The 15,428-nt window shown below is 36.9% G+C and overlaps 1 protein-coding gene and 1 long non-coding RNA gene across 2 annotated transcripts in view; one reads left to right on the plus strand and one right to left on the minus strand.

Moving 5' to 3' along the window:
- Nucleotides 1–901: 901 nt before the first annotated feature.
- The window catches only part of LOC145972248 (uncharacterized), a 35,564-nt gene continuing 21,037 nt past the window's right edge, over nt 902–15,428 (minus strand). The window contains exon 3 of the long non-coding RNA XR_014439110.1: nt 902–1,980. This is a non-coding gene — a long non-coding RNA (uncharacterized LOC145972248). The remainder of the gene's footprint in view (nt 1,981–15,428) is intronic.
- Tfap-2 (transcription factor AP-2) overlaps nt 11,882–15,428 on the plus strand; it is an 81,380-nt gene continuing 77,833 nt past the window's right edge. The window contains exon 1 of the mRNA XM_083100688.1: nt 11,882–14,963. Within this exon, the coding sequence (XP_082956814.1) occupies nt 14,694–14,963 (270 nt within the window). The 5' untranslated portion in view covers nt 11,882–14,693. The remainder of the gene's footprint in view (nt 14,964–15,428) is intronic.

Genomic DNA, 15,428 nt, shown 5'->3' on the forward strand with positions numbered 1-15,428 from the left:
ATTGCATATCTTTTTGATCATTTAAACGTTATTGGCTAATATTATTAAGATATCATTAAATTCTCCATTAAATAACCACAAATAGAAAATTAGTCACGAATAAAGATTAAAAATTATGCAGTTATTTTTATAATTCTATATTAATTCTATATTAATTCTATATTAATTATATATTATATATTAATATTAATATTATATTAATATTATATTATATATTAATATTAATATTATATTAATAGATATTAATTTCTTGCTATCATATATTAAGAAGTATGTGAGAGAACATGACTTGTATATCTCTTCCAACTTCCAACAGCGAAGCGTTATAATCGAACGGATTTATTTGAAAAGAAACCCAAGTTACTTATAATTGACTTTCGAAAACTAAAAAGAAGCTGCGATATTACATTCTAGCATTAAACTAAAGTGGCCATATCTAAGTTCTATTCAAAAGCTAATACACGAGACACGTCGGCTTTTCATCGGTCATTACAAGTTGAAACATTGATTATACACATTATGTCTCAGCCGGTTTCGAAAGACCACACGTTTTTAAAGTTATTTATAGAGAAGCGCTAATATCATCTTATGCTTTCTTATTTTGTAATTATCGGGAATATAGAAAAATATTTGAAGTTATTTAAACTTTAAAAGTTTTAAAGTTTTAACTTTAAAATGCATAATTCATGCCGCGTTTACGAATATACAACAAGATTCGATAATATTACAGTTTTAAGATAATATCGGAATCTATAAATTAAATATTTTCTTCATTGTTTGACTTCTTATTTCTGACTGATTTATTCATAAATATTTATCACAGTTATTTTAAATATTTTATATAAAAATTGTTCTTTGGAAAATTGTAATTTTTAAAACACAGAAAGTGTGCAATTTTAAACATTTTAAATTTTTGTAATTTCCTTCGTATACTACATCTCTACAGTAGTTTGAAAGAGGCAATAATATAGAATATATAAGAATATTTGTTTTTAATGTTTGTTATTCTGTTTGTTTAAAATGTAACGAAAGTTATATTAAAAAAAAAATTATCTCATGATTACGAAACTATAAGTTTTCAACTCTGGTACTGTAAATCAGGTTACTTGGAATTCACAATATTATTCTTCAGTCCAACTTGCCGTGCTCTCAGCATGCAAGATAATATTCACGTAATAACGTACTTCTCCACCACATCTCTAATCTTTCGACCCTAATCTACAATTCCTACGTAATCTTGATAAAAGCAACACAACAGGATTTTCACTCTTATAAGGTAATTGTACAGCAACCAAAACGCGATTAATAGCGCAGTTAAGGCTATTAAAACGAACATGTCATAAATTAGTTCCTTAAAATCTCTCTTATCACTGGTAGACAAGGAAGCACTAAGATTTAACAAAAATGTATTAATCTCATATTCTCTCTTTCTCATAGATTATTTAATTTCATTCAGTATATTTTCTAATTTTAATATTTATATATTTAATTTTTTCTGTTTATAAGTAGCATATTTAAATTTTTGAAATACATTAAAGAGTCAAATTTACTCAAAATCTTGATATACATATTAAATTCATAAATTAAATTCAAGCGTGCTTAAAAAATTGATCGGCAAATTAAATTTTGATAGCACTAATTAAATCAAGAGAACTTAATTTTTAAAGTACATTGATTAGATACGATATTGTGAGCAACGATAATTCTAATAGGCGACCAATTGTTTAAGACTGCGCCGATTGTCCTCGTCCCGCACGATCACAGGGGCAATTACCGATTATCCATTTTTCACCACGTCGTCGAGCGCAATCCTTCCTTCGCGCAAATGCCTGAGATGGTGCACGACAGTCAGAGTGGAACATTGGACAGCGAAATGCAGGAAGAAAATGAGGGACGAGCCTGTACGCGATGTTGTTTCGTTGCTCGTTTTGCAGCGCGACCGTCTGGCAGAAATGATTACGTTGAAAATCCACGTTACCGCTACATACAAAGAGCATACATCATTACAGAATACATCACGCGCATTAGAGAACATCCTTCCAATAAATCATTACAAATAACAAACTAGTTTATAATCAGGGCAGACAATGTCTGGATGTATTGGAAGAATGTAGTCTAGATTTGATATATATTGGGTATATATTGGGTGTTATGAATCATATGCAAACGAGAAATGTTTGTTCACACGATTATTGCCATTTATTTTATTTATTTACAATATAATATACAACATAAAGTTGACATATCAGTTAAAGAAATTTCAAAGAGAAAACTGACACTCGACAAAAATAGATCAAAAATAAACTACATCAGGGGAAACTATGTATGTATTTGAATTACGTAAAGGAAAATTAATTTCATCGTGCAACTGTATACTTAAGAATGAAAAATATTACGCGAACTCAATTTTGAAAACCACGTCTCCGCGCAACTCTTATTAAATTTACATATTTAATACTGAATCGAGCTTAGCTAACGGAAGTCGCGGTGGCAGGAGGGATGCCCGGCCAAGTCGGCTCCCTGAATCCATAAATCTTGGACGATCCACCTCGCATCGCGATGATACCTCCCGAGTTTTTCGATCGGGATCTCGTTCAGTTCCCCGATACCGCGAGTGGACGAGGAAAAAGCGCTTGCCCGCGCTCCGGCATCTGCTCGCTTGCCCTAGATTGGGCCCGTGCGCGTGCGAGGCGCAAGATCACGCACACGTGCGCGAGGGACAATCACACGTACGCGCGTTATGAACGGACGAACAAGGTGCGTTGGTCACTAGGGCGTTGACCTGATGCTGGACTGGACCAAACGAGCGCGAGCCGAGCGGAATCTCGAGGAAAAAGGGACGGAACGGACGCGGAAAGAGATCGAAAGAGAGAGAGAGAGAAAAGGAGAGAAAACGTCGATATACGCGAGAAAAAAGAGAGAGACGTGGAAATTTATTCGCGCGAAAAACAGACATGCTTTGATGAAAAGAATGAGAGGAAACATGTATATAAAAAAGAAGTAGTAGTAAGAAAACTAGGAAATGTTCCCGGAAGAATTATTGTGCGAGCGAAAGCGCGCAACTTGAGAAGGATAATTAATTGAAGATAGTGATCGAATGTATGCTGAATGTGTCGTATTTGCATGTGAAATTTGATAAATGATCATAGAGCTATCGTTGGAGTTTCCTTCATTAAATTTTTATTATTGTTCCTTAGTGATAGATCTTTAGTATCGATCCATCAGTGTTAGAGTTCGCACTTTTTTTCTTACAATTAGATGGATAAATGATCGAGAAACTCTTGTGAACAAATAAATGAAAGAGGCGATAAAAAAGATGTGAGATATTAAATATCATTTTATTGTGAGGGGGAAAAATACGAACTTTAAATTGATTAAAAAGAATTTATATTGTTAGGTAGAGATACTATCAATTTGTATTTTATTATTTATATTTATTTATTTTATTATTATTTTATTATATATTTATCATTTATATTTTATTTATATTTATTTATTTTATTATTATTTTATTATATTTATTTATATTTTAGATAGAAACTATTTAAAAAGTTGTTTTAAATTAATCTTAATTAAATCTAAATTAATCGTAATTAATCTTAATTAAATCTAAATTAATCTTAAATAAATCTTAATTAAATAAATCTTAATTAGTCCTAATCATAATTAATCTTTATTATATATATATATAGACAATAGTTTTGATAATCGTTTTATTGTTTATTCACATTCAGGTAGAAACATTTTTTACGATATTCCTGCACAATGCTGCTTTCAATGCGACAGGTTTTTCGCTTTGTGTCTGAAAAAACGAAGGCAATAGCGATTGCCTCTGAAGACATGAAGTCGCGCATAGCCGTAAGAAGCCGTTCACGTTATAAAATCGCATTAACACGTAACCGGACATACCGCATTCACCATACGCGTCATTAATGTTTGTCCTGTCGTTCTCTATCATTCTCACGAGTTGCCGCTCTCGGCCGCCCGAGATGGCACCGACAATAAGTTTACGCGCCACCCCGCAATTTATTTTACCCCGCTTTACCTCGCCGCGCGCAATGAAAACGAAGTAAATGCTTGTAGCGCGTTTATTGAAGAATTAACGGGGAATAAAACGCAGGGATAAAAGCCGCGTACCACGCGATTATCCATCAACTCGCCGCCGATTACCGTAAATATTGATGCTGGAAATAAAATGACTAGTACGCGCGATTCCAGTCGTGACGCGTATGTGTGAATTATAGCACCTTTATAAGGTTCTGTATAAGGTAATTAAGACATATTCGTAGGTACTCTGGCATCCGATACAATAGTATATGTGCAAATACGATCCCAAGCACCGTTATGTAGCTTTAAATATTAAATTTTATAGCTGTGTAATTTTTTGACAGCATATTTCAAGGTTTCCGAATATCTTTATGAGAAAGATATATACGCTTGTCTAATTTCGAGTTATAAAATTGATTGTAAAGCACCGCTTCCATTTGTCGCCGTATCTGTAAAGGTCTTTACGGTATAGAAATAGTTTTATTTCTTCTAGTTAAACTTATGTATGCTCGCGTTGACATATGGCAGATAAAATTTCATTTGTCAGATTCTGTTCTATCACGATGACAGGTGCTTTCTCTTGTTATTATCACGTTCTTGAAAAAAGGAGGCATACGTCACCTCTAATAATTTGCAAATATGTACCTGTTACATTAATCATGTCGTCGTCTGATCGTCGACTTATCAAGCTTTACGAAATAGACTACGACATCAATGACCAGGAAGGTCTCATGCAAATCGAGAAAATCGAATTGCATGATATTACATGCAGATCATTCTCGAGCTAATCTCTAGTCACAGCGGATTTTTCTTCGAGCACCGATCGACTCGCTAAATGATGAGTGGCTGGCCCTAAAGCTGGGACCGTTCGATTCGTGTATTATTACGACGGTATGGAACGCGATTGCGTTAAAAAGCGAAGAGAACAACTTGTAATAACGCACGTAGATGCATTACGAGCGCGATATCGCGGTTCACGTTCGCGACTATCCACCCAGATACTCGCGCAACCACTTCTCGATCGCGAAACCGCAAGCAGTCCACTCAGGACGGACGATCTCGTGGACGAGATGCTGCATGCTCTAATAGCCGAGCTGGATTCTCGTCGTCATCATTTTTTACGACTTGGCTGCGCTAAGTCGACGTACGCGAGATATGGAAAACTACCTTTTAAAACGAGTTTTATCTACGAATTTTCTTTCAAAGATAATGATGACGTAGAATCTCATATGAAAAATAAGAGACTAGAGAATTCAATTAAATTCACTATCTATTTTTATATTTTTAAATTATTAGTATCATGTAAAAATTGCAAGGTGCACATTGAAAAGTAAATAAATATTTTTGACACGATATAGAAAAATATAAATAAAATAGTTTTATAAATATATATAAATATGTGTGTAAAATATATAAATTTATAAAACTTTCTTATAAATATCTAAAATTATAAATATATAAAATATAATATAATTATATATAAATATATAAAATATAATTTATATAAATTTATAAAATCATGTAGATACGTAAATTAAATTCGGAAGACTTACATCATGTTATATATATATAAATTTATATATATATAACATGATGCAAGTCTTCTGAATTTAATTTACGGGTCTACATGATTTCATACAGAAATCCTATACGAATGATCATAAACTGGTTAATGAGAGAATTTAATCCCTGGATAAGATTTTACATTTCGTTTTTGCGGAATGTCAACGCGTAAAGGAACGCATCACCGAACAAAGTTAATGATACGAAGAGGGATTATATGATCTTGAAGATAATAATAATTAGCATGCGCGAGCTAATTTGCGAGATATCATTAATGATTTAGTATTTCGTGGAATCTGGAATGTAAATGTATATTTCGAGAAAGAGAGAGAGAGAAAGAGAGATACATCTTATAACATAGTATCGATCGCGTGACTGGTCTCGTTAAGATATAGCATCGACATCAAGTGTGGCAGAAGTTACCTTTACCACTAAGCTTGTTATTACTGTACTTGCTACATCTATATCTTATGCCGGGAATTTTTCATCTTTTCAACCTACTTTATTTTTTCATATCTTAATATATAATATATTTTTCCTAATTATGTGATGAAAAACAAGATATATTTATATTTTGAAAGATACATCAAGAGACTGCGTAATCTTATTAGAAATAATAGAAATTTCTTCTTATATTTTTAGATAATTAAAAATATATCGCGTCTGATAAGATTGTGTCCCATAACAATAGTAAACGTGAGGAAAATCCCGTCTCGTCATCGCTCTTGCTTAAATATCATCAAATCAATTTCGTTTCAATTAAAAAAAAATTATAAATAGCAAATATCGATCACGAAATAGATGCGATTTTTCGTTCCGATAACAACAACTTATTCGAGAATAATGTGAACGCGACACACCATGATCTCACAATAGTAACGGCCAGTATTCTCAACACGATTCTAAATCGCGTGATCGAAGACGTGATTGTAATAACAAATCTCTCAACACAAGACACGCCTATCTGCCACTATCATTGGTCGAGCTTGTGGGATAAGAAATGAAATAGGAATGGACGCGGTGGAACTGTCGCTGATTGCGATCGCAAAGTCGAATGGCAACGACACGCAATTGGCAGTGTAATTTCTAGTAGTCGACGCTCGCATTTATCACCGAGTTATCGATCGATTCTCTATTTAAACGCGCTCTGTCGACTTGTTTAATTCACAGAATTTCATCGTAACTCACACACGACGCGTGACACGTGAAGAGCAGAACACTATTTGCACAAACATGACGAGTTGTTTTGATTGCGTCGATGAATTCTGACAGTTCTCTGTTTCGAGAAATTTATTAATTGATTTTCAATCACATGACACACAAGCATGACGGTATATTGTCGATATATTATGATGCTTTTTATGAATTCGATGATGATGCAAAGGGGAAACTGCGACAATTTCTGTGCTTTAAAGAAAACGAACAAATGACACATCCCCGTACAAGAGATACACATCACAATCCGTAGCGCTTCGCCAATTTCGCATTTCCATAGAGACCACCTACGACAACCCGACGTCGCTGACGGCGAGGTTGACGACACTGTCGTGAAAATCGAGCGGAGATAAGCGAATGTATGCAGGTACGCGCGTGCGGGGGATGCAGGGTTAGTGCCATTTGTACAGCAATATATTATCCCGGCGAGTATTACATCGTATCGTGCAGGTTGGATGGTCTTCACCATCAGGGGGATATTGTGCGCCACCCATACGTGGCCACACATCCCGCGACACGGCCGCCGCTATCTGCATCCGGCAGAGACGCGCCCTCAGAATAGACGTGAAAATATGCTCCAAGATTTCTCTCGGGAATGCCAGCTCTCTCTCTCTGTCATTCGTCGTCTCTCTCGGTGCCATCGATGTATACACTCGCATTATCGCTCGAAGAACGGCAGTCCGTTATAATCTGAAAAATGTATCTTCCTCTCGGCGCCCTCTTTTTCCCCCTCCCTCCCCTCGCGTCCCGGATAACTTGACGCGACGCTTTTCCTCCCGACCTATCGTGCAGTTTTTTCGCACGTGGTCGACGATCGCGTTGCTGTTCTCAGTAGTGATCGTATGAACACGTGGGTGGCGACTAAGGAGGAATTCTTAGCATGTACGACGATAAGGATTTGGCTTCTCCACAAGAAACTGGTGAATGGAGAAGGAGAGAGGATTACAAATCGCGCTATAGAGCTCGTCAAACTGTGCCTTTTTAAAGTATGTCCGCAAACACTTCATAAATAACTATCGCCACTAACATCGACAGTTTTATTTTCATGACAGCATACATTTTGACATCTTTCAAAAAATTTCTTACATGTTTTATATCCAATTATAATACCAGAATTCTAATTAATGTCACAACTAATGTCACACAAATAATAAAATTTATATATTTAAAAAAAATTTTTTTAAATTATATTTTTAAATATTTCTTCTCTTAATTAAAATATAATTCCACTCGTTTAAAAGTACATGTTTAAAAATGAAACGAGCTCCAATAATTTCTACGAGCTATTCTACTTTTGTTAATTGAAGTATATATACTTATTTCTCGAGAACATTTTACGTCTCGGTAATTAAAGAAAGCATTATGCTTTTTGATAAAGAAAAACGTTATCCGTAGAAGCCTTTCCACTCGTTTGATTTGAAAAAGAGGCGCCAGCTTTACTCGCAAGAATCGAGATCAGAATATCATCCATCCAGTCTGGACAGGTGCACATAAAGCAAAGGGGAACAGAAGGGAGACAGAGAGGGAGGAGAGGGGAGACGAAGGAAAAGAAATGATCTGTCTTGGTATGCCGAGGGGGCCAGCCTCGTGAATCGTCGGGATCATCGGGGCCCGCCGTTGCCAGTCGCTGCTCACCTGACCCGAATATTTTCGTTCGTTAAAGGGTATTAATCACCGCAACAAATTCGGTTTTGTGTGCGTGAAAAATTTCCGCAATATCTTTGTCGGCGCGTGTACAATCGAGGTGAATCATCGATTGCGCAAGTCGATCGACATGAATCCACTTTTATAGAACGTTATTAGTTTCGTCTTTAATTTGTTTATTTATCCAGCTCTTAATTTCTTCGTTTTTAGATACGAATTTTATAAAAGCTAGATTGGTCGTAAAATTAAATTTTTTAAACTAAAATATAATGTTAAGAAATGAGCGATAAATCAAATATTTTATTATCATGACAGGAATCGTCTATTTGCATAATAATCGAACGATATAAAAATTTAAATTACACAGAAATCATTAAAACATACGTGCAAAAATGTTAAAATTAGAACCGATAGAAGAAAGAGAAATCAACTATCCAAGCGTAATTGACCTCGTAATTCGATATAGCCGAAGATTTTTACGCACGCTTGTTACAGCACGTATGTGGATTGATCTACTTCAATCAAATTCCAGTGAAACCGCATACATCGCGTTAATATCGAATCGATCGCGTATTTTAAACGATCGATTATCCAATCTGTAATCCGGGACGGTGGCGGACCGTGCTTTAAAACCGTTAGCATCGCTCTCTCCTCGCTTTTTGTGGGCGACGCGAATTCAGCACAGGCTATGCGGAAGAACACTCGTCGCTTAGACAAGATTTTATTGCAGTTGAAATTATATATCGTCGCTTATTGCCGTGCGGTGCTGCATTCTTTCCTAATGAGCGACTCATTTTGCCTTGGTCGCTGTTCGCATTTCGGGTAATGGATGAAGGAATGTTCACGGATACATTCGCGTACGTGCACGCGGATAATTCCGTTGATATTTGCCATCAAATTGGCACGAAATGTAACGACGCAAGTAGCGCGATCGAGTTTTACTTATCGTATCGTAATGAGACATAATTGCGGCGTTATAATGGTTCGATAATTAAAATTAATTATTTTTATTATTGATTCCCATGTGTAAATAATTAGTTACGAAAAGTATATAAGAACGACACTTTATGATATGTACGAATCGTATGTACAAGCGTAATAAACTACGTGCGTAAAATTAACGTTGTTGCGTTTTATCGATTGCACTTTGAACTCAGAGAACGGATAGTGTCCCAATTTCGGATGGCATCGGAAATATATGATTAATTAAACACTGTAATTTATTACTTATTTTCTAATGACATCTATTAATTATATTAATTATATTAATTTAGGTATTAATTATATTAATATTATATATACATATTCGATGCCCTTTTTTGCGTGTCTTTAATTTTTAATAATCTAAACGACAGAGACACATCTATTTTTTATTTCATACGCGACTTTTTTTAAATTTATGTTGCAAGAATTACGCTAAATTTAATTATTATTTCAAATTATTATTTCAAATTTCAAATTTTGTCCTAATTTCAGATGGCATCGGAAATATATGATTAATTAAACACTGTAATTTATTACTATTTTCTAATGACATCTATTAATTATATTAATTATAATAATTTAGGTATTAATTATATAAGTATTAATTATATTAATATTATATATACACATTCGATGCTCTTTTACGCGTGCTTTTAATTCTTAATGATCTAACGATAGTGACACATCTATTTTTTACTTCATACGCGACTTTTTTAAAATTTATGTTGCAAAAATTATATGCTAAATTTAATTATTATTTCAAATTTTATTATGGAGGAAATTCTTAATTTATATTTATATTTTTTCATACGCCCGTAAACACATATGTAGATACATTTAAAAATAGTAGTCAATTTTTTTCACTCTTCGATTTTGCTTTTATTCGATTCGCACATCTCGTTGCTTCTCAACAATTTATTGCAAATAAATCGATTATTGAATCGTATTTTGTTGCGACGCCACTGGTATTAGATCCGAGTTTGGTTCTCACTCACATCGCGCAACATCGAGAAGCGTGCGTGCATTATACGCGCGAAGCTAATTGGGAAAACAAGTAACGAAGATAACGAGAGAAAAAGAGAGAGAAGGAGAGAGACCGGTTTAAAGCGATCTAGTGTTAGATCAGATCTGTGTGGACTGCGCGAGAGACAGATCGTACGTCGTTAGTAACGATTCGCGATTGAGGAAAGACAAGATCCGATATCTGTTGCGAAGATACGCGCTGCTGCAAATCGATGATATGAAAATTAAAATATTTCGGCGTCAGTCAGGATGGGAATGAAAGAAGAAAAAGCAAAAATAAATAAAGATCATTAGACATTATTAATATTTACCTGATTAAATATAATATAATAACAAAAAGAAATAAAGAGAGAGGTGGGAAAGGAAATAATGATTCACGATGCCAATATAATAATAATCTTTGAAAGTTTTAAAATTAATAAATGATATAGTATAAAATAAATAATATATATATATATATATATATATATATATATATATATTATTTATTTATTTTATACTATATCATTTTATGTCGCATTTTATGTATACTATATCATTTTATGTATAAGATATATATATATATATATATATATATATATATATATCTTATACATAAAAAATGTGTATTTTATAAAATATATATTTAAAATATATATACGTGTATAAATATATAGCTCTTATATAATATAAAAAAACTTTGTGTCTGTGTGTGTAATATGTATTTGTTACTTAATTACTGTATAAAGCATTTGTACATATGTATAAAGCATTTATACATATATAGAGAGAGTAATCATAGTAACAAATATAAAAAAATTCTGAATACGTCGGATAAATTGATCTGACTTGAGTCTTGGCCCTGACATGTAGCTCGGCCGTCTGATCCACGAAGGTAGCGCGACAAAGCAATCCAAGATAAACATACACTCGAGTTTATCGATAAGCCTGTCCCGCGGGATCGTATCAAAGATATCCAGCGATCGGGAAGAAGAGAGAAACAAACGAGACGTATAAGAGGGAACATTCAACTGAAACGTAAAATTCTCATCCTATGCGGCGATCCTCCTCGATCCGCGGGATATACCGTGTATTTCTGTCCAACGAGATGAGAAAAAGAGAGACACCGAGCGATCTAGCAACGACTGCTGGAACGAACAGAGACGACGCTCGAGATCGAAGAGGAGGAACGCTCGTACGGTGGAGGAAACGACACGAAAGGGGGGCAGGCAGGACGAAGAACAGGAGAGGAGAGATGAGGCGCTCGTCGGAGCGGAAGCAGTGCCGACGGAGTCGAGATTGCGTAGGAACGAGACGGAGAGCGTGACAGCTGGCATCGTTGATGGTGTTGGTGGACAGCGGACGTACTATGCGGAATCGACGATGGTAAGTGTGTGCGACGGTGATGGTCGCCGCCGCGCGATGGTGATGGTGGTGGTCTACCGCGCATATATCGTGCTACGGAGCGCAGCTCCAACACTTGTTCCACGTACGAAGGAGTGAGAAAAAGAAAGAGAGAGAGGCAGAAGGAGAATGAACAGGAAAGGAAGAAAGAGAGAGAGACAAATCTGCCCCCTCCTGCCGCGGGCGGCGCCACTCGAGGAGATCCTTTCCTCTTTTCGCCTCTAGGCCATTCTCGAGAGGCGCGCGCGCCAACGCGGTGTCGCTCGATCGGGATCCTCGCCGACCTTCGACCAATACGCGGTCATTTAAAAAGAGTGCATACCGCGGCTTTTCATCGAGCGACTTTTCCGGAAGTGACCTCGTGCCGTGAATCCCGCGAACCGCCCTTCCTGCAACCGCAGATCGGGTTATCCACGTTAATCAACGACGACGTCTCCTCTTCGCCCCCACGTGACACGGTGCACGTGGCCTATGATTGATCGATCGCGTCTGTCGCGAGATGTCAATATTTCGAAACGCTATCAAGCGAAAAGCGATAATTTCCGTTAGCAGTGTCTCTTCGGAACGCGATTATATAAGCGAGAATGATGAGATCTCTGTGTAATGCGCGAATCAAGCGTTGACAGTGAAAATTTTTGGTACTCGAATCGCGATCGCTGAACAGGAGGTCGACTTTTTCAGCGAAAGAAGATATCAAAATCATGAACAACGTAATTTATTACGGAAGATCGAATAACATCGGCCTTGTAAACTGAGAGAGGATATGTCTACGCATCGTGCGCGTCGATCGATCGACGGTATCTCGCTACTGTTCACCTTCTACGTCTCGATTCCGCGAGTGAAATCTGGCCGAGTCGAGCGGCCAAGCATGCTGTCGATTGTGAGAATGGTAGCCGACACCGGTTCGCCACCAAGGAACTAGCCTGGCCACGTGACTTTCGGCGGTGGCCCACAATTTCTACGTCGTTCGACACACGCGAGCGTACGCCATTGGATGTTGTTGAATCTGGATCCGACCGATCTCGAAGAAAATCCCAAGAGAACTAGTATCGCTTCATCACCGTGATTTTTCCAAACTAAAATTCATTAATCATCCTAATTGACAACGGAGAGGAAAAGTTCACAGTGCGAAACGAATCGCGAATGAATGACGCGCGTCAATCCACGTCCGACTACAAGGAAAATCCACGCGTGATATGCCGTTTAATTACGCATCGACGTCCCCACCCGAGCGGTCGAAGCTACTTTAGCCGCGACCAAGTGCAAGAGGTAAAGAGAAAGAAAGAGAGAGAGGCAAATAGGAAGGATTCTACCGCGCGTTGCGTATCGCGCGCGGAGTCGGAGAGTTGAATGCGCGCACAAGCGCGAGGTCGTCCCTCTCGTCTCGATCGCCTCGAAACTCGAAGCGTCGAAAACTCGTTCGAAAGCTGACGCATCACATGAATACGAGACACGATCCGCAGGCGATCGTGACGCAAGAAATCGGGGAGGCATTGAACTGTCCCCCGCGAGTTTTAAAATGCGACGAAATTTCACGATATCGCGATGAAAAATTTCGCAACGCCCGGGGTTTCCGATCAAAATTCCGCTAAATATTCTACGGACTATTCCGCGATGGTTATTTCCCGTGCTATGATCAATGTACGTTTGATTGTCTGTAAAACGCGATTCCATCTTGTTCGTACAGTATTACTGAGATCTTATTAAAGCGACTACAGTGCACGATTCCTCGTCATATGATCGAGATATCGAAGTTCCATGTCAGACAGCGCGCTGACAGCTGTTCGCAAATACCGCAGACGTTTTAAGCTCTCTTAATTGAGTGGGATATAACGTGCACCGAGAAGCACAGTTTCCTCGATGACTCTTCAAAAGTAGTGAAAGTTACATCTGACAGCAAATTTGCATACAATTATAGTAGTGCCATTGCAGCTCCTCGCTTTGAATACTTCGATGGATGTCATTTAGTAATATGTGATAGTATATTAAAATTTTAAAGAGAGCGTATGATTTTCAGAAGCGCATTAATTGTGTCTCTTATTAACTTTCAAGCCAGTATTTGAGGAAACCACGTATTCATGCGCGCTTGAAATTAGACATAATCAAATGGTAATGATCGCAATAAGCACGTTACTAGGATTGGTAGCAAGTTTAACGCTTGGATCGTACGTGAAAATTAATCGGACTTATCAATGCAAAACCTCTCCAACTTACGAGACATTTCGCTACACACGTGCAATTTTGCGGTTTAATCTGTGCGACCACTTGTTGATATTTCTCTTAAATAAACGAAGTTTATCCGGTTAATGGACCATCATTATACTGTCATTATACTATCAAGAAATAATCAGAAGATATTACTGTCGACGAAGTAACTTAACAAATGTATACATGGACATTAGCGGCAGTCGTAATTGGCCAAAGTTTTATGGTGAAAGCAAATCCCCGGCGCATTCCTCTCTCATCAAACGATCATTATCGAATGATATTCGCATCGGTCGTCGAGCAGAACGATAAACGTACAGAGATATACCGATCGAATTGAAATTTAATCATACACGAGTATCTCTCCTACCTCTCATTATCGAGACACGTTGAAATAGCAAACTGACACAAGCTCGATTTCTGGATTGCATCGCCATGATGATGCAATTTTATTAAAGGGACCAGGATTAATTAGTTAATATCTTTGGGAACTTTCGATAATCGAGCTCGCGAGATTTAACGGTGAAAGGCGGCTCTATGCGCGCGCTTGGTCCATACTTCCTTGGTCTCTACTGGTGATTATCTCGTCGGATTTGCACGAATTCTGGCGATCAAAATAGCGGACACTGATGTCCACCATGTCCGTCCTGGAGACCGGTGAGACTGACCGGACCATGTCACCGCTGGACGAAGTCGTGTCCCCGACAAGCGTTAAATCGGAACTGATGATCACCGACATGTTGGACGAGCACGAGGTCGCGCTCGACGCGCATCGCAAGCGGAAAAGAGACACGGATGGCGAGGAGCTGACGCCAAGAAAACTGCCGTCACTCACGAGGAACAACAATGAGGTCGGATTCGTCCTCGAGGAGAATCCTGATGACGACGACAGAGACGATGTGAGTCTATAGTTCTTCTCGTCTCGGCAATGTTGAATTCATACATTATACAAAATTTTGAATTATGTAATGCTCGGTAATGGGCATCATCGTAATCGAAAAAATAGTGATATTCTCTGACATTTTTATGATTAAAGCGCATGTAGAAGAATTTCTAAAAATATTGAAAGCACACAAAATAATACAAGTTATTAATACAATTTTACAAAAAATTACAAGGTTTTAATACAATATTACATTATATTAAACATTGAATTTATCGAAAATATACCAAGCTCAAATACGTCTTGTCCAAGATAAAATTATATTATATTTATTCAATCGTTCTACACAATAATGTTTTGCGTTAATCTTTTTAGTAATGATTCTTTTATTTCTTTATTTTTTAAATTACAATGTGTTTGGAAATATAAGGATATGTTTTTCTTTTTTTTTTAAATTTTTGATACTTTATTGCCATATTGT

Source organism: Camponotus vicinus, unplaced genomic scaffold (assembly GCF_025532165.1).
Source record: "Camponotus vicinus isolate PSW18456_S1 unplaced genomic scaffold, iyCamVici1.0 SCAF_5, whole genome shotgun sequence".
Lineage (NCBI taxonomy): Eukaryota > Metazoa > Arthropoda > Insecta > Hymenoptera > Formicidae > Camponotus > Camponotus vicinus.